Raw genomic sequence first — 23,742 nt, forward strand, 5'->3', positions numbered from 1 at the left:
CCCAATTGTCCCGGGGGATCTTGAGCAGGAAGAGAAGGCGAGAACCCCCCCCCTTTCCCCTGACCCCCAACAAATGGGACCCAAGGGAACCTTGTCTGCCTCAACGCACATAGAGGCGGCACTTGGACATCCGTTTCAATAACCACCATTGATACACTCGGCATCCCTGAATCTGTCTCATCCTGCCTTGAAGCCCTCCAGGCTGACAGCTGTCACGACCTCTTCTGGAGGGGAATCCCACCACCCAAGGACCCTCTGGGGGAAGAGGTCTTTCCCACAAAGCTTGCAGCGCAACCACTGGGCATGCAGAGGCCCTCAGGCCAGGTTGCTGCCCCTCTGTGGGCATTGGGGGGGGGGCAGTGATGGGAAAATGTGCTTTGGAAGTCCGGCTGCTGGTCCCAGCATGTAACACCTGGCTACTCACTGACTTTCAAGTCCTCCAGGTGCTTTTATGGTGATATTATTGTTAGTAAAAGCTATTTGTTTTTTTTAAAAGGCCCCCTTGCACAAAGAAGTCCCATCAGCCAAGGCAGGAAGGGGGGGAGAGTTGAGCGGGCGAAGGGGGGGGGAGGAGAAAGAACTGCTCTGCTCTGTTCCCACCCCTGAAGATCTGAGCTGGGAGGGGGGGGGAGGGGGGAAGGGAAGTCCTGTCCAACCTCTGGCCATTTTAATCCACATGTGAACAGCCTCCTTACATTTATGCTGCAGCAGCTTTTCCAGGGAGTCTCCCCACTCGAGAGCTTCTTCAGGGGGGGGCCTGGAGGGGGGAGGAGAGATGGCTTTGGTCAGGAGGGGAAGGGGAAGAGCTCCCACCCACCACAGGCTCTCATCATGGAACTGCCTATCCTACCCCCCCCCCTTCTGCCATTCGGTGACATTCTGCAGGGAACCAAGTGGGGGGAGGAAACAGCCCTCCACAGGGACAAGATGGGGGGGGAGGGGGCGGACGCTGGAACCAGAGCCAGGTAGAGCTTGCCACAACCCCCTCCCCCCTTTGCTGCCTTCGGGGCTTCCTGGCACTTCACCCAATGCCTCCAGTCAAGGGGTCCCCAGCCTCAGGCTGCCAAGCTCACCCCGAGACCCCTAGAAAGTGGTCGGGGAGGAGAACTGAAGACGAGGCAAAGGGCCCCCCGCCCTCCCCTTTGGCTCACCGCAGGGGCTTCGTCCCTTTGTCGGCCTTGTTCTCGGGGGGGCTGCCCGGGGCTTCGTGCCGCTTCCGAAAGAGCCCCAGTCGGTGCTTGGCGTCTTTGGTCCTGCAAGGCGAGGAGACCGGGCTGCTCTTTCTTCCCCGCTCAACGCCGCCCCCGCTGCGGCCCCTCCTACCGCGCACCAGCGCCGCCCCCGGGCCCCCCGCCCCCCATTCCAGGCGGCCCTTGGCGCAGACGGAGCGAGCGCACCCAGCAGGGACGAGAGCCAGCCGGAATCGGGGCGCGGGCGGGCAGCATCCCTAGGGGGCTAGGCGAGGCGGGCCACGGACCCCTCGGTGGTGTGCCGCTGCTGCAGGCCTCCCCGGGAGCGCCCCGAAGGTCTCCGCCTGGAGCTCCGCGGGCGGAAGGAAGGCCTGGGCCGGCCCGAGGGCACCACCGCTCACCCGCCTCCAGGAGCCCCCGTCCTTCGCCGAGCGGCCGCCGCAGGGGGGGGACTGGTGTCGGAACGCCGCCTGGTTCTGGCCGCCGCTGGCTGCAGGCATCAAACCGCGGAGGGAGCCCGGGCTGCGCGGGGAGGCCGGAGAGAGGCGCGGCGCTATCCGGCCGACCCTCCGGGGCCTCCGCGGTGGAACCGGGAGGCGCAGTTGCTTCGGCCCCCAGCCGCTGCCCCACCCCGTCCCCCCGGGTTGCTGGAGCCGCTCCCCTCCGCCGCCACCCGGCCAGCGGCAGCCCCCGAGGCCCGCAGGGGCCGCAGAGCAGCGTGGGGAGGGGGGGGCTGCCGAAGGCTGCCCGCCCTTCCTCCGGGTGCAGCGCCCGCAACGGCCCCGTGGCGGCTCTCCCAGCCACACGCCCCGCCGCAGCCGGGGAAGCAGCCGCAGAGGGTCGCTGGCGGGTCGCCAACACCTGGAGTCGGGCGATTACGCCCCCTTGAGGCCGGCAGCAGGAACAGCCGAGGGCGCCGTAGCCCTTGCGCGGCTCTTCTCCAGCCAACGGCACCCCTCCCGCCCCCACCCCCATTAAGGAGCGTCCGGAGCAGGAAGCAGATCTGTGAGGCCGGCAGAAGGTTAGGACTGGGGGGGGGGGGAGGACGCCCCCTGGGCCAGACCTGCTTGCTTTCGGGGGTGGGGGACAAGGGGGGTTGTGGAGGATGGGTCCCAGGGTCCCAGTCAGTGGGGCAGCTTTGGCCTCTAGAGTGTCTCCAGCCATTTGGGTGCCCTGCCCCTTGTTGCCACCCATCAGCCCCCCCCCCCCAAAAGCTGGTGCTAGAACAACCTGGGTTAACGGCGGCTCAGACAGGCAGCCAGCGGGACTTGTTAGCAAGGCATCCTGGAGGTATGGCTGGCGGGGGGAAAGGGGGATAAACCCATAGTGGGCAGGGAGGGCGTGGGAGGCAGCCTGGGCACTACTGAGCCTCCCTTCAGGGCCGAGGAAACTCCCCCTCCAAGGGCAGCAGCTGGGCTGCGTCTGAGGAAGTGGAGCCCCGCTTCCGACCCACAGCCTGGTGTTCCCAGCCCCAAAAACTGACGGTCCAGAGAGAGAGAGACCGAGACGCCTCCGCCCACTCGGTGTGTCTCAGGACAAGGGCCCACCAAGCACAGTCACACTTACGTGGTGGCCTTGTTCGCCTTGTGGGCTGCTCCGGGGCCACAAACTCCCTCGGGATCCGGGGCCTCCTGCTGCTGCTGCTGCTGCGGCCATGGGGGCAGGAGGGGGGGGAAAACAGAAACCGGGTCAGTCAGTCAGCAGGGGGGCATGAAGGGGTTCGACACCCTTGCTCTCTTCTCCGGCTGCTTCTTCCTCCTTCAGTGCTCTCACTGCCAGGGGTCGGGAGGGATTGGGGCAAACGCTGCCAGGTGGCAGGAAACCCACCCACCCCCCTTTCAAGGGAGGGGCTTCTCTGCACACAGAGGGACCTGCTTAGGAACACACGCACGCACACGCACGCACGGAGTCGGGGCAGACCGTGGGAAGCCAGGTCTTGGCCGAGGGCCACCAGGCCGGCTGCCCGAGGCTTCCTCTGCTGCCAGGCGCGGCTTCCGGGTCCCATCAGGCCCAGCGCCCCCCCCCCCCCTTGGCCTGGCAGAGACGTCCCGGGGCCTTTCGGGCGCGCTTCCTCTCATTGTTGGGTGGGGGTCTCCGCTCCCGCGCAGGGACAGGCCGGGGCAGCCCCAGGCGGCAGGTTCTTCCGCTTGGCACGTGGGCTGACGGTGCGCGACAGGAAGAGGGCTGCAGGTGGGCCCTGGGCCTTCACTCCGCTTCCCTTCCTCCTCCGCCTCTGGGGAGTCCAGTTAAGGAAAAGGCCCGAGACCCCCCCAAGTTCCCCACTCCCTGGAGGGGCGCTTCTCCTCTGGCCCCTCCGGACGTCAGGCACCTCTGGGCACTTCAGAACAAAAGTCGGCTGGGTTTTAATGTTATATTGTATATTTCATATTTTTTTGGTTGTGAACCGCCCAGAGTCCCTCGGGAGTTGGGCGGCATACAAGTCCGAAGAAATAAATAAATAAACAAGCCAATAAGCACTGGAGAAATGAAAGGTCCAGACGTCCTTCTTTCCTGCATCATCTCTCTGGAATGGCCAGTCCTTTGTGGCAGCCACCATGTGTGCAAACAGGGATGAGGGGGGGGTCCCAAGGGGGAGGAGAGCTTTGCACAGGGGCTGCCTCACACAGGCCCCGTCCTGCGGAGGCTCCCCTGCCCTTGCAGGCAGCGCATAAGGGACAAGGGACGGGGCAGCGAGGGTGGGGCCAGGTGGGAGCCACAGTTCAAAGGGCTCGGCCCTCAGTCGGCACCGGCAGGGCAGCCCAGCAGCACGCTCTCTCTCTCTCTCACACACACACACACACACACACACACACACGGCTGTCACTCAGAAGTTCCGCTCAACGGAGGCCACGCATCTTGCTCTCTGGGGGGGGGCACAAGAGCCCCCACCAGGAAAGCCCTGCTGCTTCTGAGGCTGCCTTCCCACACAGCCCTGCGGCCAGCTGGGCCTGACTCTTCTTAGCCAGCAGGGGGCGCTTGCAAAGGGTGCCCTCCACAAGACCCAAAGGCAAACAAATACCCTTGGAGGACGTGGGTGGGGGTGGGGGGGCCTCTAGTGCCCGGCATCTCCGGCCCCAATTCTCAGGCCTGCCTGCCCTGCCTGGAAGCCCCTCCCTCCCTCAGAGGGGGTGGGGGGAGAGGCCCCGGCCCTTTCTGGAAGCTTCCTGTGGTTAATTGAGTTCAATACAGAGAGTCCTGCCAGATGGGGGGGGGAGAGGGAGAGACCCTTCCCCGCCCTGCAAGAGCCCATTCGGTGGTGGCTGACACCCCCCCGGACAGAGGACCTGGCCCCTGGCACTCTGTCCAAGAGGATTTGGGTGATCTGGGAGACAGGCCCCGGGGGGGGGGGGGGGGGCGTGACAGAGCGGATCTACATTTCTGTGCCTTTCAGCCCCAGGGAAGCAAGGGGAGACTGGGCCACTTGGGAGACTGGGCCTGTGTTTTCCGAGCTGGCTCTCTACATAAACCTGGAAAGAGACATTTCTGGTGTGGCGAGAAAGACGGCCGGAGCCCAAAGGCCTCGTGCAGGGCAAGGCCCCGGCCGAGGCAGCAGAGACCATGGCACGCGGTCTGCCTTCAAGACCACTCTTCCCCCGTGAGCTTCCTTTCTCCGGCTCTTTCGGCCACCACTGCTCCAAACGTATTCTCAAGCGCCCCCCCCCCCCCCGTTATTACACGCAGTCGGTGTGTGTGTGTGTGTGTGCCTACCTTCCGACTCCCAACAAAGAGCAGGGTGAGTTGGTGGATGGAGCCCCCGTCCTTCATCAGCTGTTTCTTGAGGTTCTGTGGGGATGGCAGGGTCCAGCTGGGGGTGGCCCCTTGCATCTCGGTGTAATTCAGGCTGGTGTCGGAGGCGAAGCATTGGCCCGCTCGGGGCTCCTGGAGGAGGCTGCCTTCGCTGTGAGTCCGACGCCGAAGAGAGTTCTGCACACTCAGGCTGCAGGCCGGCTGACCCGTTCCAAACCAGCTGCAGCGTTTCCTGTAGGCCTCAGCGCGGCCCCCCTCTTCCTCCTCTGGGTCGCTCAGGTGGAGGCCGGTGAGGCAGGCCAGGTCCTGGTGAAAGGCCCCGTCGTCCACTTGCACCTTTGGGACGGCAAAGGCAGTGGAGCCGCTGCTGGGCGCTCCCGGGTCCTTCCCCTGTTCCATCGCGATGCCCGGGACCTCTGCCGCGGCTTCCCCGGTCAGCCCCTCTGAGGAGTGGCCTCTCCCAGGGCAGGCAAGGCAGCTGCGGCCGTCCTGCCCCACGGACAGCACTGCCCCTAACTTCGCAGCTTCTGGCTCAAGCATCTGGGGGAAGCAAAGGGGAAGCAAAATGAGCCCACGGTGGGGTTGGAAAGGGGGTGGGAAGGTCCCAGTGGCCCGAGCAGAGGCTCCTGTCTCTGACCCCCACCCCCCACCCCCCCCAGAGGCTGAAGTGCCTTTCTCCAGCGCTGTTTCCTTCCGTCCAATAAGGGACACGCGCAGTGGTGGAGACCACCACAGGGGCTGCGTCTTCGGAGGCGCTCGCCTTCCACCCCAGTCCTTGCACCCCCCCACCCCCACCCCCCCGCTGATGCTGCATTTTGGAACCATACAAGTGTGTGGCCCAGCACACAGTAGATTTTCCATGTAGGAAGGAGGCTGCTCCTAAATCTTGGGTCAAAGACCCTCCCACTTCCCAATTATACTCTGAAAATCACTCTCAAAAGCCCCTTCCCCTGTCTGACCAGCTGCCTCCTAAGAAACCAGGGGACCGGGCAGCTCCCCAGAAGAGTCTGGCGTCCCCCGCACGGAGCTTCTGCCATCTCAAGGGGGCGAGTGACCGGCTGGCAGGAACTTACGGATTCTAGGCGCTTCCGGCTGCTGTTTCTAGGCGAGTTACCTGTGCAGGTGAAGCCACACAAGGCAGTGATGACCTAAGCCCCAAACCTGAGTCCTCTGCAGACCAGGTGGCTGACCCGTCCTTGTACGAAGGAGCTGCTTAACTTTCAGGGGCCCAAAGCTAATGGAGCCCTGCTGCCAGCATCTGCCCAACCCTGATCTAGCCGCCCACTGCTGGCCTTCCCTGTCTTGGCCCGCGTCCCACACCGGCTGAAATGCTTAATTGGGCCACGAAGGTCCGGATGTAAACAAGGCTTCAGCTCAGGAAGCGAAGAGAACGGGTCAGGCCCCAGCCTGCCTCCTTGGCTCAGTGGGAGCAAATTATGAGGGATATTCCTCTGGGGCCAAAGCGGGGCAGGAGGCCTAATGGATGGACGTAAACCCTCTGCTACTCAAGCCGCCCTTGTGCCACGCCACGGAAGGGGCCTGGGGACTCCCCCCCCTCCTTTTTCCCACTGAGCTGAGCTGACTCACAGGAGGTGGATTTCAAACCCTTCACATCCTCCTCAATTTACCAGAGCAATTTACAGGAGAGACCAGGAAATAATAGAATCTGACATGTCCAAATTTCAGCTTCCAGTGTCCCCAGAAATGTAGCAATGGACAAGCAGAGGCTGGGGGTGAATATGTAAATGTGACCTGGCCCCCTTGCTTTGGGTGAAGGGCTCGCACCCAGTCCAGGGGTTTAAGGCCACGAGAGCCTCTTCCACACTTCTAGCAAAGAGAGAAGCAGACATGCGGTGCTCTGTGGGTGGGTGGGGTCCAACTGGACCGATCTCGGAGTTTTAAGAGACAAAAAATGGCCCTACAGACCTAAGCCAGGGAAAGCCGGGTTCTCTTGCCTGGGTTGGGCTTTTGAGCGCTTAAAGAGGGGCGTTTGGTGTGTGGACGGACATATTCCTGCCTCCTCTGGAGTGGACACAAGGGCAGCACACAGCACGAGCCCCACCTCTGCCTCAGCTGTCGAAGCTCCCCCTCACAGAGGGGGCAGAAGAGGGGGGGGGTCAGGGATGAACTCACCTGCCCCAGACAACCTACTGGTGGAACAGTTTCCACAAGCCCCCCTGCCCCCTTAAGCCACCCTCCTCCTCCAGCTGCTCCCCACCCCTTTCCCGAGAGGCCCCCCTCCTCCTGACATTCCCAGCCCTTCTCCCTCTGCCTCCGGCCACTGCCTTGCCCACCCTGCTCGCTTAGTGTCATGGTTAAGCCCACCCTTGTCCTCAGCCTTGTGACATCCCTCCTTCCACAAAGCACCCCCCCCCACATCGTTCTCTTGTCACAACCACAACCAAGTCAAGTACAAAACAGAGTCCGTCTGTCCCCACCGCCATGTTAACCTTGCTGGTGGTGGGGGGGGGGGTCTGTCTGTGACACGGCTCTGTTTCTTCAGGGGGGGAGGCGCAGGGCAAACCTGAGAGGAACAGAATCAGGCCCTAACCACAGCACAACATCAAGGCAACCTGAAGCCGGTCTCAGGGGATTCCTGGGTGTTTTTTCATCTCCTACCTCTGCCAGAGATTCCCGGAGCCCCTTCCAATTCGCGGGCCTTGAAGGGCGTGCCCTGCAGCTGCCAAGGCCTTCCCCGAAGGGCACCCCGGGCCTTGGGGGGTCGCGTCCAAGATGCCCCAGCTGAGTAGGAGAGGAGGCACCAGCTGCCTTGATGGCCAGGCCCTGCCCAGCAGGGAGGGTTCCCCCAAGAAGGGGCTGCCCCCCACCCAGAGAGGGGGCTCTGGCTGATGCTCACCAGCCGCTCTGCCTGCCCTTTTGTGCAGGCGCCTGTGGGAAAGCAACAGGTGCCGAGGGCTTTATTGGCCTCCCTGAGTCAGATCACCATTGGATTAAGTGCAGCCAGGAACTCTGCCAAAAGGCAGCCCACTCCGGCTATTCCAAAGGGCCAGAGGCAGGACTGGGGCATCAGCTGGAAGGGGGCAGGCACCCCTTCCTCCCTCCCTCAGCACCAGCCAGACACAAGGAAACAAAGCCCCGGGGGCGCTCCGGCTCCCCCTCTCCCCAGGCTGGACAGACAAGTCCAGGGAGGGCTGCAGAGTCCAGGTGTGGGCCCAATCCCCCAAGGCTGCCGCAGGAAAAGGAGCCAGAGCTGACAAGGCTCCGGGGACCGAAAGCCCAGCAGGCCAAGGGGGAGTCGGGGAGGGAGCTAGAGGGCAAGTCCCTGCCTGGCTGGTGGCTGTGAAGAGCGTTTGGAACTTGCCAAGGAGGTGGGGGGCAGCCCCAGGGAAGAAGCCTTCACAGGCGTGGCCCCAGGCACGAAAGCCAGCCCCGCACACACCCCTCAGGGAGGAGGAAAGGGGCCGCCGACTTTGACCTGGCCTGGGCCAGAGCAGGGCTGTCCTTGGGGCCATGCGCTGAGAAGGGTCTTTGCCCCCCCCCCCACTGAGCACCAACCGACTGCACTCAGTCCTGGGCCCTTCCGCCGGGTGCCCCTCACCTTGCTTTCCGCCGGAGGGGCTGTCGGAGTCGTTCTCGGCTGCTGCTTCACGATGTTCTCCACCAGCCACCAGCACAGCCGGGTCTTCTGTTCGTGGGAGTGGGCCTGCAGGCTGAGCACACACTCCAGCTCCTGGCAGGGGACACACAGAGGCCGGGAGGGGTTGAGGAGAGCCAGGCCCACCTCCCCCCACGCCCCTTGGGCTGCCTTCCTCCTCGGCGGCAGCGCCTCTCTCTCTCTCTCTCTCTCTGGGTGGGGAGCCCTTTCCAACAAAAGAGTCCCAGCCGGGGGGAGGGCTCTTTTTTCCAGGTCTGCTGGTGTGGTTTTCCTTTGCAGACCCCCTCTCCTGTTATCTGTGGAGGGTCACAGCTCCCCTCCCAAAGGAGCCCAACTGGCAGAACAGGAGCTGCACCCCTCCTCAAGTAGCCTGCAGCACCAGCACCTTGCTAGCTTGGAGCAATGATGAGGGATGACTTAAGGAAATGGACGCAGATCCATAGAGGCCACAACAAAGCTATAGATGCAGATAATACAGCGTTTAATGCAGACTGACCCCCCCAACGCCTCGGATAATGGAATTAACGGCCTGCATCAATTCAATTACGGCAGCTAAGAGCAAAGCTCTGCAGATCGGCTGGTGGGGAAAGTGGAGAGGGGGCTCTTTGCAAGTGGCGCCATTTCCCTGGGCGAAGGGAGCCCTCTCTCTCTCACACACGCACGCACGGAGAGAGAGTCCAATATTGGCATGCAGCCTGTATAAAAGGGGGGCTGGCCCTGGAACTAAGGTAACTGGGCCAGAGACTGAAAGGAAGCTTTCTCCCACCACTTTCCAAAGAAAGACCACGCCACTGGCCTCACCTCCACGTCCTCCTGGTATCACACAGCAACGTCTTGGGTCCAGTTGAACTGGGACAGTGACCCCTTTCACTCAAATGCCTCAGCAGGCCCAAGGTTCCCATTTAGCCCCCTAACGTGCCCCCAGAGTGAGGCAGTCAGCTCAGCACTGGAGAGGGGCAGCGTTTTGAAGGGATGAAGTGGCAGTTTGAGCCTTGGCCCACCACCAAGCCCACCACCAGCCTTGCAGGCCCACAATGCCCGTCCACCCATCCTGGAGATGTTCTGGAAGGGCCACTAGGATTCCCTCTGGTCATCTGGTCTAGTACAGGGGAGGATTTGGCCTAAAAATTGCCCTCCCCCTTTGCTTGATCCCTCGGGTGACACCTTACAGCAGGGATGTCAGGCTCACGTGGCCGTCATGTGACCTTTCCCCCATTTGTGTCGCTGGGTGGGCCGCCAGTTCAACACCCCTGCCTTACCGCATCACGGACACCAGCTACACGCAACACAAGGACAAAGCCCCCCCCCCCAAAGAACTATCTTCCTTATTCAGTGCCGGTCCCCGAGGCTGCCGTGTTTGGCGAGGCTTTCTTCCCAGTGGAATCCTCTCTCTGGCCCTCTGGGTCGAGTGGCTTCTAGACCTTCTGCCAGCTACAGGAAGGGGCTGAGGGGGGCAGCCCCTGAAGCTGGGGAGGGGATTTGCAGGCAATGCTCACCTCTGCCAAATAAAGGATGCAGAACCTCAGGTCCTCAGAGGAATCTGCAAGGAAAGCAGATCAAAGGAGTCATTTATGAAAATAAATATTTTTGGGACAAGTATGCTGCAGTTATTTCCATGGGAAACGTTGGAAAACCCGGCGTTTCCCGAGGTGAGAACTTTCCAAGTGGGGAGGGTGCTGAGCTGCTCAGCCCGACCCTCTCTCCTGCATGCGCAAAGCACCGAAAACCCCTTAACAACCACCACAACAGCAGCAACGCCTCATCCAGCCAGGTGGCCTTAAACCAAAAAGGCCTCCCATCCCACCTCCCTTGACCTGGGGCTGCTGCTGCTGCTGCTGCTGGGACTCATTAACCCCACAGGCCAAGCAGAGACTGGGGGTGACAAGGTGAATTAGTCAATGGTGCCAAAATGACCGGTGAGCGTGGCCATCTCCAGGGGAAGGAAGGCAGGGGGCTCTAGAGCACTTAAAGTGGGGAGGTCCAACAAGGAGGAGCCGCAGTGAATCCCCTGAGATTCCCCTCCCTCGTGGCATCTCCTCACCCATGGGAACCATCACCAGAGAACCTGCCATGGCCACTTAAATGACCCCCCTCCCCATAAAGGACAAGTCAGCTTCACGTGGCCTTGGAGGCTTCCCACTTTGAGGGTTCAGGAGTCCTCTGGGAGGGAGGGAGGGAGGGAGGGAGGGAGGGAAAGAAAGAAAGATAGAAAGAAAGAGGGAGACAGAGAGAAAAAAGAAAGAGAGAAAGAAAGGAAAGAAAGAGAGAGAGAGAGAGAAAGAAAAGAGAAGAAAGAAAGGAAAGAAAGAGAGAGAAAGAAAGGAAAGAGAAAGAGAGAGAGAGAAAGAAAGGAAAGAAAGAAAGATAGAAAGAAAGAGGGAGACAGAGAGAAAAAAGAGAGAGAGAGAGAAAGAAAGGAGAGAAAGAGAGAGAAAGAAAGGAAAGAAAGAGAAAGAAAGAGAAAGAAAGAAAGAAAGAAAGAAAGAAAGAAAGAAAGAAAGAAAGAAAGAAAGAAAGAAAGAAGGGAAGGCTTGGCCAGATCTTCCCTGGGAGGCCCATCGCTTCCGGATGAGCCAAGGATGGGCTTTGGGGAGGAGGCCTTCTTCCACCCGTGCTCCGGACTCACCCTCTTGCAGCCGCACATCCTTCAGATAAAGTGGGTTGCGAAAGACGTGACATCGCCCAGGCTCCTCTTCCAGGGTGAAGAGCATCAGGTCTGAATAAACGAAGAGGGTGACCTGGACAAGGCAGAAGGGAGAAGTCTCACAGGGACCAAGGGCTACGTGTGGACGCAAACAAACAGCTCTTTCTGCCATGGGGTGCATTTGGTTCCAAACCTTTCGCTCTTGGCCCTGGCAGGGGCCTCATTTCGGAGCCTAGAAGCCCCTGTGGCAGGGGCTCATTTCGGAGCCTAGAAGCCCCTGTGGCAGGGGCTCATTTCGGAGCCTAGAAGCCCCTGTGGCAGGGGCTCATTTCGGAGCCTAGAAGCCCCTGGGCCACACAGCTCCAAAAGCTCCGCAGAATTTCAAAGATTATCACTGTGGGAAGGAAAATCTAGTCTAGACAGGATGTGACTGAAACTAGTGTAAGGTTTAGGGAATGGCCACACAGTGCGCAGCCAACTGCCCCTTCCCTTCTAGTGGGGGGGGGGAAAGGACCACGTTATCACAGCCAAAATTCTGAAGCAGCTTCCCTACAATACACAATGCAATGAAATCACTCTAAGGCCACCAGACGTGGCAACCTCGCAGGCACATTCCAGCCAAATTCAGGAAGTACAGTGGCAGCAAAAGAAGGACCGTTTTTGTTTCAGAAATACCAGCTGAAGCCAAAAAAGAAAAATAAAAGTTATTGGAAGCACAAGGGGGAAAGTGTCGAGGCCGAGTCTTAACATTGAGGAGAAATGAAAGGTGTTTTGCTATTCCAGACCCCTAAAGTCCAGCGGTTTGCTTCAGGTGGCCAAAGGGAGTACCTCTAGCAGGATCTCCCTCAACAGGTTGACTGGTCCCAGGCTTCAGGACCAAGTCTTGTGGGTGGAGACCAGGCTTGGATCTCCCCCCCCCCCCCACGGGAATCTAGGGGTGACCTGACTCACTTTCGCCTCCAAAGGCCACCCAGAGCTTATAAAAAAAGGAGCTGCCTTCGGATCGAGAGACAGGGAGCAGGCCCCAAGGGAGCCAGTGCGCCCCTTGCCCACCTCAGCACACGGATTAGCCAGTCCAGAGGAAGACAGGTAATCTCGTCCATCAACCACAGGGGCAGCAGACTGCGAGGTCTGTGGAAATATTAGTGTGGATATTAACCACACTCACATTTCACGGGGACCCTACGGGGCTCTGGAAGGAAAAGCAGGGATCCAGAGGTCATTTGAGAAGGCGGCACTTGCAAAAAGGAAGGCCAGGCCTGGCACAGCACCTGCTAGGTCGCTGCCCGGCATGGCCTGCCCTGGCGCCAGGGATCTCGGGGTTTAGGGTTTGGGCAGCCTGGTCTCTATGGCCAAGAGAGGCCTCCGCTTCCCAGGAGAAGCCCGGTGGTGAACCAGAATGGAGAAGGTCCTCCGTTTCTGTATCCCTTTAAACAGAAACTTTATCTGTCAATGAAATAAATCACTTGGCCAAATCGAAAGATGGCTAGGGTTCCCCACATCACAGCATTGTGACTTTCAGTGAAGACATGGTGAATATCAATGGGGAATCTATCATCACAAGACACCTCCTTGTGCCCTTCGGACAGCTCCTGTCCCACCCCTCTTCCTCCCCAGAGAGCCAGTGTTAAGAAATGCCATTTCCTGGATGCCCCCAGAGACTCACCTCAGTTGGTTTGTTTCGAGTCTCGTGAAGAAGCAGCTCTTCTGATAAAAGCAGCGTCCGAGCTGGGCTGCAAAGGTCCAGAGGCTAATGGAGTAAGAGAAACACACACAGACACACAGCTCAGAGACCCCCATGGAGAGGACCCTCTCTGGAGGCCTCCATCCATTCCTTCCTGGACAGCTGCAAGACCCCGATGACCAAAGGAAAGTCCAGAGTCCAGGAAATGAAAAGAGGTCACACTATAGCTATGGAAATAATCCACTTTTGGGAGATGCAACACTCATCGTTTTGCTCTTCAACCAAACCTTCAGTACACATTGAGTACAAGGAGCGGCTGAAGCCATCCTGGAAATATATTGGCAAGGCGACAGGAGAAGGGAGACCCAGCTGGGCACCTCTGTCTGAGTCAGGGGGGCTCCCTCCGCCCCTTCCTTCTCTGTGCTCCACAAGCCCCCCCTGCCCCCCCCCCCCCTGTGCCTAGCTGGATTGCAAGGAGCTGCACTGGCACCGAGCTGCCCGGGGCTGTCCTGGCACGGAAGGGAGCCCTCCGAAGGCTTCTGAAAGAGGCAGGGCGTCCATTCCCGGAGGAGGCAAGACCGGCTGCCCCCGGGCATCCAATTCTCCCAGCTGCCTTCTGCCACGGGGCTTCTGGCTCACCTGGGCTCCCCTGGCTGTTTCTATCCCCACGGGCATATTCCCTGCTGCTTTGGCCGAGGCCAATCGAGTGGCGTGAACCACGCTAATTAGATGGTAGGTTCAGAATCTGCAGGCCCTAGACGCCACGTCTGTCTAGAGCTGACAGTGAAAGAACCAGGGGACGGATCTGTAGCGTAGAATGAGTAACAGGTCGGAAGGGACCTTGGAGGCCTTCTCCTCACCCAACCCCTTGCTCAAGCGGAGACCCTGCAGCAAACAGCCTCCCAGTCTCCTCCTCTGGAAAGCCTGCAACTGGAAAAGGTCTTTGTGGGCTGGGCAAAGAGAGGTTGGGTTTCTGACCAGTTCTGGAGAACTGGTAGTGGGAATTCTGAGAAGTTCAGAGACCCGGTAGATGGCGCCCCTGGCTGGCCCCTGCCTCCCGAGTCCCAGCGGATCAGGAGGGATTTTGCAGCCCCCTTCCTCTGCCCCACCACGCCCACCAATCCACGGCCACAGAACCGGTGGTAAAAAAAGTGTCAATCCCACCACTGGTCACTGCTTTCTCTTTCTTTCCCCCCCCCCCCTGCACACACAACAGCACGTACAGGCTACTGGACAGCCAAGTGAGGGTTCTCGCTGGAGAAGGAAGGCAGCGTAAGAACAAGCTGGAGAGGAAAGAAAAGGCTTGGCCCCCTGGCCCTGCCCAGGCCCCCCTCCTGCTGGCTGAGGCTTTGGCCCCGCTCTCTCCAGGAGCGCCCCCACCCTTGCTGCTGTTCCCGGGGCTTCCTGGGAGAGCAGGAGGAGGGGAAGTCTCTTGCAGGGGACCCGGGCCCTGAACCAGACTGGCCTAGGGGAGGGGGCCGGCCGGGTCACGAGGGGCATCTGGGCCAGAGAGAGAGAGAGAGGTGCCCAGCTCCAGAGGGAAGTAACCTCTCAGGCACGGAGCCTTCTCAGACTCACCTGCACAGAGATGGGGAAGACCAGCACTTTGGGCGCCAGCGTCACGTATGTGCCGTAGCTGGAGGATGGGACGTGGGGTCCCACCAGAGGGCAGCTCTGGGGGCTGCTCCCATGGCTCTTGATGGTCTGCACCGTCTTCATCAGCCGGGATTTCCTTACCGCGAGATTCCGCTTTGCACACATTCCCTGGGTGGGTGGGGGAGGGGTCCTTAGGACTGTTCTGGAGGCAGCTGGAATTGCAGGCTCTGCAGACCCCCCCCCCCCCCCCCGTGAGGCAAAACTCCCACCGCTTCGGTTTTGGCCCAGGCACCACCGCAGAGTCGCTACTTCCCTTCTTCAGGGTGGATGCCAAGAAACCTAAAACCCTGAGTGCCAACGCGGGACCAGGGTGGGGGGGGGCTCTGGGCTTGGGCATAGCTGCCTCAAGAGGGGAGGGGCAGAACTATCCTCAGAGTTGGCTCCCAGGATAAAGGGGCAACGTTGACCCACTAGAGCCCTTGAGCTGCATTGGGGAGCAGAGGCCGAAACCCCAAGACAGACGGGGCCACGGCTCATGGCAAGCTTAGTGCACGACTCTCACGGAGGCATGGATTGACCCCCCCCCCCTGCCTGGCTGCTGCGGTGACTCAGAGGGAGGGGCGTGCCTCGTGGGAAAGTGGAGTCGGACATCCTTTTCCAGGGAAGCCGCAGGGCCATGGCGGGCAAGGTCTGGCAGTGTTACCGCTGCTCCCTGCTCCCGTGCCCCACCGCCGCTTTGGACCCTCTGCCCCTTGCAGTGGGAGCACTCTGAGCCTGCAGACCAGCCTGGCTGTAGGAGACGAGCAGCGACGGGCAGGACACGGGGACACGGGAGTCGCATCCTCACCTACTAGGAGCCCAAGGAAGACCGCGCCAGACCCGACCGGTGGTGGCCCCAGGTCTTCTACCTTATTAACCTTGTGTGTTTCTACCTCCTTCCCTCCAATCAGTCGGCTGAGGTGACACTTGACCAGAGTTGGGGGAATCTCATGAAAGCATGAGGAAACTCAGGCCAAGGCACCGGACAAAGAGGCTCCAGTTCCATGAAGCTGTCAGGAGGAGCTGAGTGGCTGGCCGGCCGGCCGACCGCTAGGTCTGCCCTCAGGCTCCCTCTGCCAGGGCCAGAACGGCTCGAGGGGACTTTCCCACCCAGGTCCACGCAGCAACGCAGACTGGGGGCTATGAGCCACCCCCCAGACGCTTCCTCCCGGCTGCTGCTGGGGCTCAAAGGCCGCGGGTTACGGTAAGCCCCAAGGCCAGACCCACACTGGACATGCCCACAACCCCAATTCAGCCCTCGTCTGAGCCAGCCTTGGGCCTGCCCCTTCGGGGGGGGGGGGGCTTCCTCATAAGCCCAGGTGTGTTCAAGCTGCCCGGGACCCTCCCTTCCTGCCCTCATCTCAGACAGGCTGAAGGCCATGCGGGCAGGCAGACGAGCACGGGGCAGCTCAGTGTGGTAAAAGGGAGGCAGGTTAAAAACACCCGATGTCCATCATTGTGGTGCAGGCCTCGGGGCGTTCAGCGCAAAGCCCAGTTCCCCACCCCTGCAACCCTTGTGGCAAACGTGGCCAGGCCCTTTTGGCCACCCTCTGGCTCGGGGGGGGGGGCGTGGTGGTGGTTCCTCCACGTTCGCACCGGCTCTGTACAACCGGTAGCGAAACACTGGTGACATCAAGGAGCCGGTTCTGTCGGTATTGGTCTGTGGACACCACTGTCTTTGGGGGTGGGGTGGGGGGGGCAGCTTGCACAGAAGCCGGGGGCCCCAAACTGCGCATGTGCCGCCATCTTGTTTTAGGCCTTTTTTTGGGGGGGGGGGTTGAATTTCCGGCACTGTGCATGCGCATGCAGCCGCCTGGCGTAGGAGGAAGCGAACGTGTGGCCAGGGAAAGCTAGAGCACCCCCCCCACCCCCAAGACAAGGGGGGGAACCCAGGGGAAAGGCCCCTCACCTCCGGGAGCCTTGTTCTCCTGGCAGACTGGACGCATAAGCTGGAAGACACACAAGAGGGGCAGCCCCCGCTCAGACCCTCTGCCTGTCAGGAGGCAGAGTGACCCCCTCCCCTGCCTGGCCCGTTAGGAAGATGTCGGAGTTGGGGTTTTGCCCCCACCCCCCACCTCTAGTTTTCTGCCTGATAATCTCACTGGAGAATGTTCAGTCTGAACTCCCCAGAAATAGTTCTCCTCCCTCCGGAAAGTTCTCGTTTTGATACCTGCCGGGCAGTTCAAACAGAGCTGTTTGGGAGTCAGCTGGACCCCAACTTCCCTCCCTCCCTCTTCCTCTCTGTCTCTCTCTCTCTCTCTCTCTGTCTCTGTCTCTGCCTCCCTCCGTCTGTCTGTCTCTCTGTCTCTCCCTCCCTCCCTCTCTGTCTCTCCCTCCCTCCCTCTGTCTGTCTCTCTCTGTCTCTCCCCCTCCCTCCCTCTCTCTGTCTCTCTCTGTCTCTCCCTCCCTCTGTCTGTCTCTCCCTCCCTCCCTCTCTCTGTCTCTCTGTCTCTCCCTCCCTCCCTCCCTCTCTGTCTCTCCCTCCCTCCCTCCCTCTGTCTGTCTCTCTGTCTCTCCCTCCCTCCCTCTCTCTGTCTCTCTCTCTGTCTCTCCCTCCCTCCCTCTCTCTGTCTCTCTCTCTGTCCCTCCCTCTGTCTGCCTCTCCCTCCCTCCCTCTCTCTGTCTCTCCCTCCCTCCCTCTCTCTGTCTCTCTCTCTGTCTCTCTCTCTGTCTCTCCCTCCCTCCCTCCCTCTCTCTGTCTGTCTCTCTCTCTGTCTCTCCCTCTGTCTGTCTCTCCCTCCCTCCCTCTCTCTGTCTCTCTCTCTGTCTCTCCCTCCCTCCCTCTCTCTGTCTCTCTCTCTGTCTCTCCCTCCCTCTGTCTGCCTCTCCCTCCCCTCCCTCTCTCTGTCTCTCCCTCCCTCCCTCTCTCTGTCTCTCTCTCTGTCTCTCTCTCTGTCTCTCCCTCCCTCCCTCCCTCTCTCTGTCTGTCTCTCTCTCTGTCTCTCCCTCTGTCTGTCTCTCCCTCCCTCCCTCTCTCTGTCTCTCTCTGTCTCTCCCTCCCTCCCTCTCTCTGTCTCTCTCTCTGTCTCTCTCTCTCTGTCTCTCCCTCCCTCCCTCTCTCTGTCTGTCTCTCTCTCTGTCTCTCCCTCCCTCCCTCTCTGTCTGTCTCTCTGTCTCTCCCTCCCTCCCCCCCTCTGTCTTTCTCTCTGTCTGTCTCTCCCTCCTCTCGTCTGTCTGTCTCTCTCTGTCTCTCCCTCCCTCCCTCCCTCCCTCTCTCTGTCTGTCTCTCTCTCTGTCTCTCCCTCCCTCTCTTCCATGGGTGCCAACAGGTGAGAGAAACATGTCTACCCCACATGGAAAAACTGCCGTGGCTAGTTGGCTATCAATCTCCTGTTTCCCAAATGGCCATACCTGGCCCCCCGGATTAAGTGGGGCAAGGATGATGTAGTTCTTGTCTGTACCACTGGGGGACAGGGGGCTGGCTAGGCAGAGGCATGGTGTGCTGCCGGGGAGCCTTGCCAAGCTCCGTGTATCGCTCCCAGCCGCTGAGCGCCAACTCCTGGTTCCTATCGTACAACACGTGACAGCTCTGCCGATGCTCAGGGAGCCGCGATCGCCCGGTGCTGCTCTTCTCCCGCCGGGTGGATGGAGGCCGCACGTCGTAGGAGGATTTGCAAGAGGGGGCGGCGGGGGGCCTGCGGCACAATGCGCCAGACAAGGAGGAGGATCTCCCGGGGGCAGTTCCTAGAGGCAAAGGGCAAAGGGCTGAGCTAGGATCCCCGCTCCTCCCTGGAGGGGGCACGGAGGCCGGCCCTTCGTCCCTTTCCACACACAATCCATAGTCACCGAATCTCATGGGCCAATTCTGCGCATTTCCAGTCTTCGACGGGGCTGCTGGTTGAGCCGAAGTACCGTGTCCAGTTGCTGCAAGCCGGCCTTCTCTGCGGGGCCACCTGGAAAGAAAGGAGGGGGGGGCCACCTCTGAGAACTGGGCGGCATTCGGGAGGGCCCTGAGATCCTGGTCTCGGGGCCTGGTGGGTGGAGGCCACGGTCTTGTCTGGATGGCCCCCCTTGCAAGGACACATGCCGGGAACTGATGGAGATTTAAACTCAAGGGAAAACCGCCCCAAACCTGACTGCAGGAAATACAACTTCAGCCACAGAGTGACCAATGCCTGGAATTCACTACCTGACTGTGGTTTCTCCAAATATTTAGCCTCAGATTGTCTACGGTTGACCCCACCCCATCCCCTAAGAGATCTGTAAGGGGTGTGCATAAGCACACCAATGTCCTACTCCCCTCTTGCCCTAATTTACCTGTGCCAAGGTTTATGTTCACACCAATACTTGCCGCCTTGTCTATGTGTGACACACAAATACAATAAATAGAACGGGGGCCGAAGGAAGCCAGGCAGGCCCCTCTGCAGGTAAATCCTCACCAGAATCAACCGCTTGGGACCCGGACAGGGGAGTCACAAGAGATGGTGAAACCGAACCCATTCTTCCCACGTCGGATTGCAATCTGCAACAAAACAACAGTTTTAGACACATTTTAAAAACTAGTTAAAAATGAATCTTAACAATGAAGATTTTAAAATGTAACAATTTCAGTATTTTAATAGCTTAACATTTTTAGGAATTTTTTTTATTGAAAATATATACATTTAAAAAGACAGTACATAGTCTTCAGCATCTGTTTCATATTTATGAAATAGCTTAACTTTTTTTATTAATGATTTTTCTTTTCCTTCCACACACCCCAATTCCGGTTTTCTAAATTTCATTCATGTATATAACTGCTATTTTTTAATGCTATTTAAAATCCTTTTTTAGGATTTTGTTCTCCCTTTTTAATTTTAGTGTAGTACATGATTTCCCCCGTTATTAGGTAAACTATATTATTATTTTCTACAAAAATAATATACTCTTACCCAGTTTACATAAATCATTATGTAGCAATACATTATGTCTATTAGGAATGTTAATTGTAACTTTTTAAACTCAAAACAATATTAATATATCAAAATATGTATTACTTCTGAATCGCACGGTAGAGTTGAAAACAACAAAACGAGACTCGGGAGAGGGGTGGCATACAAATCTAATAAATAAATAAATAAAACTATACTACGGCCGGAAGATGTTCACGCGAGGGACTTAAATACGAGGTCACTGATCTTCTAATAGAAATAAGAAACACGTCCTTGAAAACCATTGCCAAGCGACAATGGCCGGCCGTGAAGGCAACGGCATTTTCTTCAAAAAGGAAAGAAATAATTGGAGGCCAGGCATCTTTACTTATTCTGCATAAACTGTTACAAGAAGAAAGTAACAGGAATGGAAGAAATGGCCACGGGACTCCCCCCCAAGCCCACCCCGAGAGAGACGCCCCTCTTTCCGCCCCAGAACAGACTCCGCTCGGGAGTGTATTCCCGCGGGGCTTCCTGTGTTGACCCATAAAAGGGAAGGGACTGCCCTTCCGGCTTCGGGCTTCCAGGAAGCTCTTCCCCGAGGAAGGGACAAGCCCCACACCTCCCACCTTCTGAGCTGCCGTTGATGAGGAGGAGGTGTTATTATTGTTATTATTATTGTTATTGTTATTGTTAGTAGTAGTAGTAGTAGTAGTAGTAGTAGTAGTAGTGTGTAAACAAGCACAAGCTAACAGCTAGAGTATAAACACACATATGAACATAGTCAGTGGGGACAGAAGAATGGGGAAAGGGGGGCGGGGGGGGCAGGCCGGCTGGGCCCCCTTTACAGACCTCTTGGGAATGGGGTGAGGCAGACCGTCCAGGGGGTCTTGGGGACCAGCTAGAGGTAGGATAGAAGCGTTACCAGCTAATGGACGTCTGAAGAGGATATTAGCCTGTGTAAATACAGCCAAGAACTATGAACAACTGGAAGTCTGTAGCGCATATGGACATATGTTGCAACCCTATGTGCTTACTTACTAAACACTTACTTATTTACTAAATAAAACCTGTTGGGTTTAGTGGGACTAGGTGCAACAGATTTTATTTAGGCGGGTACTGTCCGCTGTATGTCTCCCCACCGCCCCCCCAATCTCCACAGACAAGGAGGATGAGCTGCCTGCGAGGAGCCCACAGCCTCTGAGACCGGGCTCCTTGTCCAGCCCCAGGACAGGGGCTCAGAAGCTCCTCAGGCCAAGGCCAGGAAAAACAGGAAAGTCCCAGGCAGAGAGTCGCCCTCTTGATCAACGGTGGCAGCTTCAGGGGGGGTGAAGCAGATGGGCCTCCAATTGCCCCTCCACACACACACACACACACACACACGCTGCAAGAGCACCTCTACTGTCTAGCTAGACATCCTAGAGGGACATCCCAGAAGCCTCAGGCAATGGGACCAGAGGACGACTCTTTGGCATTTGCCAGGAGGTGGAAAGGGAGCTGCCTGCTTCCCCGGGGGGACAAAGGGGGGGGGAGGCCAGGCAGGAGACTGGGGGGAGGGGGGGAGAGGCATAATTGCACCACCATGCCTCCCCCCGCACACCCGCACACCCGCCCAAAACGGTGGAAGGCTCCCAGCTCATTGCTCTTGCTCAGGCCTCACTCGGCCCTGGTCCTCTTTGCTCCCAAGTCACAGGCGAGCTGCCCTTTGGAGCAAGGAGAGGAAGGAAATAATAATTAATAATAATTAATAATAATAATATATTAGATCTGTATGCCGTCCCTCTCCGAAAACTCCAAAAGGCAACAGGCCCCAGGGAAATTGGGTTGGCTGGCTTCTGCACAGGGGGCCGGGTTGCCTGTCCCCCAGAAACACTCCCCAGAAGGCGGAAGCCTCAGGAGACCCCAGAGAAGGGGGGCCCGGTGCCCAGTTGCAACTGACCTGCTGGTAGCGCCGCTCCGAGCACCCTCTGCAGAGTCCGTGGAAGCGGCTCATGTCTGATGCCTCGGGGCTTGTGACCAGCCCCTCAAGGCTCAGAGGAGGAGGAGGGCCCAGCCTCTCTGGCCCCACACGGCTGCCCTGGGAACTCAGGAGCTCACAGAAGAATGGCAGGAAGCCACCCCTCCCCTCCCAGGCAGAGGCCGCCATGTGCAGCTTTGTGATAAGCCCCGAGGTTTCCTGAGAACTCGGAGGGAGAAGGAAGGCGAGGGAGTTCAGAGCCCGGTTCCTGCCAGCAGCCCTCGTCCTTGCAGAAGCACCAGAAGGGCCTTTCCCAGCACCGGGGGCACTTTCACACTCACAAGGGAGGGAAAGGACTTCACATAAACTCCTCTGGTGCATTGTTCAGTAAAAACATAAAGTAAGATAAATACTTCATCCTCCCTATTATAACGGAGGCAAGATTGCTATATGCGCAAAATCAGAAAACAGAAACAGCCCCCACACCTTTAAGCTTCACAATCGAGGTCCCTGAGTTTGCAGAAATGACCAACAAAATGGCTTTGGAACTACAGGAGAAAGATAAATCTGAATTTCACAAAATATGGGAAATTTGGTACAAATGGCTGAAACAGAAAAAAATGCACACAAAACCTGAAGGAAAAGCAAAACTAGGCACTTCTTCCTTTCTCACCCAAACAAAATGAAAACAGAGAAGAAACACTGCACCATAAATCGATGGAACATAAAACCCCTAAAAAGGAGCTCGTACCTTCCTCATAAATAGCCAAAATGAACACAAATATAGTGTACAGAACTGAAGAAAGCAAACACACCATTCCACATGCTAGACATAAATACCTAATATCAGGTCGCTTGATAGTGATAGTCAACAATATGTCTTGACCACTGAAACTGAAGGTTTTATATGCTCTGTCTAAGCTGATTAGTCTGTTTTTCCTTTTTCCCCTTTGTGTGTTTTGTTTATTTTGACTGCTTTTATAGGTAGAAACTTAATAAAGATTATTATTTTTTTTAAAAGAAACATAATCCCAACAGGTGACTGAGGCAGAGAGGGAAGACCGCTTGGACCTTCCCCTGCGGGCGAAAGCGCCACACCCGGCCATTGCAATGCAGGCAGATTCTGGGGGGCAAGAACACTTCAGAGCCCCCAGTGCTGCTGGCCGGGTCCTTCTCCGGTCCAAGGAAGGTCGGGGCGCCTCAGCCAAGAGAAGCAGGGGGAGGGGGCTCCCTCCAAATCCCTGGGTTCCACCCCTGTTTACGGTGGGCAGTTCCTTTGCTCCCAGAGCTTGTGCCAGCTGCAGCCCACGAGCCGGAAGGGGGCTCGGATGGGATGGGCTCCTCCAGCTGGCTTCCCCCCCCACACACACCTGGATCTGCTCCTGGTCCTGCTGCAGCCGCTGCTTCCCCAATAAGGCAGCCGGCTTGGCCAGCGTCATCTCTGGTAGAAAAGAGAAAGAGAAGGGCACAAGGGAGGCAGGGAGGCAGGCAGTGGGGTGCCCTCCCTATGGGGCAGGGGGGCAGGGGGGCCTCCTCTTCGTCCTGCTGCTGCGCCTGTTCATAGCTTACATCTAAAAGCATCTGATACAACAGAACTCAGAAGAATAAAGGGAACACACTAAAAAGAATTAAGCAACAAAGCAACAAGGCTAAAATGGTGATACTGTACTATTAAAATTAGTGGATCTGTGTCTTATGCAGATCAGTTAATCCCCCTCTAGTTTACAGTACAGAAATGCTTTACGGGCTGTTCCCCCCCACCCAAAGTCTCCTGATTCCTGCCTTGAGAGGGAAAAAAGGCCCAAGGCAGCTTGGAACCCTGTTGGTGCCACCAATCAACGTCCTCCCCCCTCCGGCCTTTCTTCTTTCATCTCTCATGAAAAGCTGGGCAGGGCGGGACCAGCCTGTGTGCTCAGGGCCTTCTGGGGACGTCAGCTACCGGGTGGGGAAGCGGGCTGCGTTTGTGCGCTGGGCTCCCAGAAGGCCCAAGCCCACCTGAGGTTGCCGAGACTCCTCCCCTCGGCCTGAATCCTGCCTGGGCTGCCTCGACCGAAGGGGTCGGCTGGGGGCCAAAGTCCGGCAACTCTCACAACTTCTCTGCTCTCTCTTGGACAGACCCACCTTGGCCTGGCTTGAGCTGCCGCGTGCCCACTTTCAGGTGCTTTGTCCTGCCCAAGTCTTCTCCCAGTAAGTAATACCAGCCACAGATTCTCTGCAGGCAGGAAGGAAGGGAGGGAGGAAGGGAAAGGAAGGGAGGGAGGAAGGGAAAGGAAGGAAGGAAGGAAGGAAGGAAGGAAGGGAGGAAGGGAAAAGAAGGAAGGAAGGAAGGGAGGGAGGAAGGGAAAGGAAGGAAGGGGAAGGAAGGAAGGAAGGAAGGAAGGAAGGAAGGAAGGAAGGAAGGAAGGAAGGAAGGAAGGAA

The 23,742-nt window shown here is 58.2% G+C and overlaps 1 protein-coding gene across 1 annotated transcript in view; it reads right to left on the reverse strand.

Annotated features, from left to right (window-relative positions):
* LOC139170834 (regulator of G-protein signaling 3-like) overlaps positions 1–23,742 on the reverse strand; it is a 47,530-nt gene that overhangs the window by 2,454 nt on the left and 21,334 nt on the right. Inside the window, 20 exon segments of the mRNA XM_070758365.1 lie at positions 696–757; positions 1,152–1,253; positions 2,757–2,839; positions 4,899–5,477; positions 8,497–8,628; positions 10,050–10,093; positions 11,180–11,291; positions 12,864–12,947; positions 14,460–14,612; positions 14,614–14,645; positions 16,426–16,465; positions 17,868–17,927; positions 17,929–18,138; positions 18,140–18,200; positions 18,303–18,346; positions 18,348–18,409; positions 18,896–18,911; positions 18,913–18,978; positions 22,694–22,764; positions 23,445–23,535. Coding sequence (XP_070614466.1) covers positions 696–757; positions 1,152–1,253; positions 2,757–2,839; positions 4,899–5,477; positions 8,497–8,628; positions 10,050–10,093; positions 11,180–11,291; positions 12,864–12,947; positions 14,460–14,612; positions 14,614–14,645; positions 16,426–16,465; positions 17,868–17,927; positions 17,929–18,138; positions 18,140–18,200; positions 18,303–18,346; positions 18,348–18,409; positions 18,896–18,911; positions 18,913–18,978; positions 22,694–22,764; positions 23,445–23,535 — 2,104 coding nt within the window.

The sequence above is a fragment of the Erythrolamprus reginae genome, chromosome 8 (assembly GCF_031021105.1).
Source record: "Erythrolamprus reginae isolate rEryReg1 chromosome 8, rEryReg1.hap1, whole genome shotgun sequence".
NCBI classification, from domain to species: domain Eukaryota; kingdom Metazoa; phylum Chordata; class Lepidosauria; order Squamata; family Dipsadidae; genus Erythrolamprus; species Erythrolamprus reginae.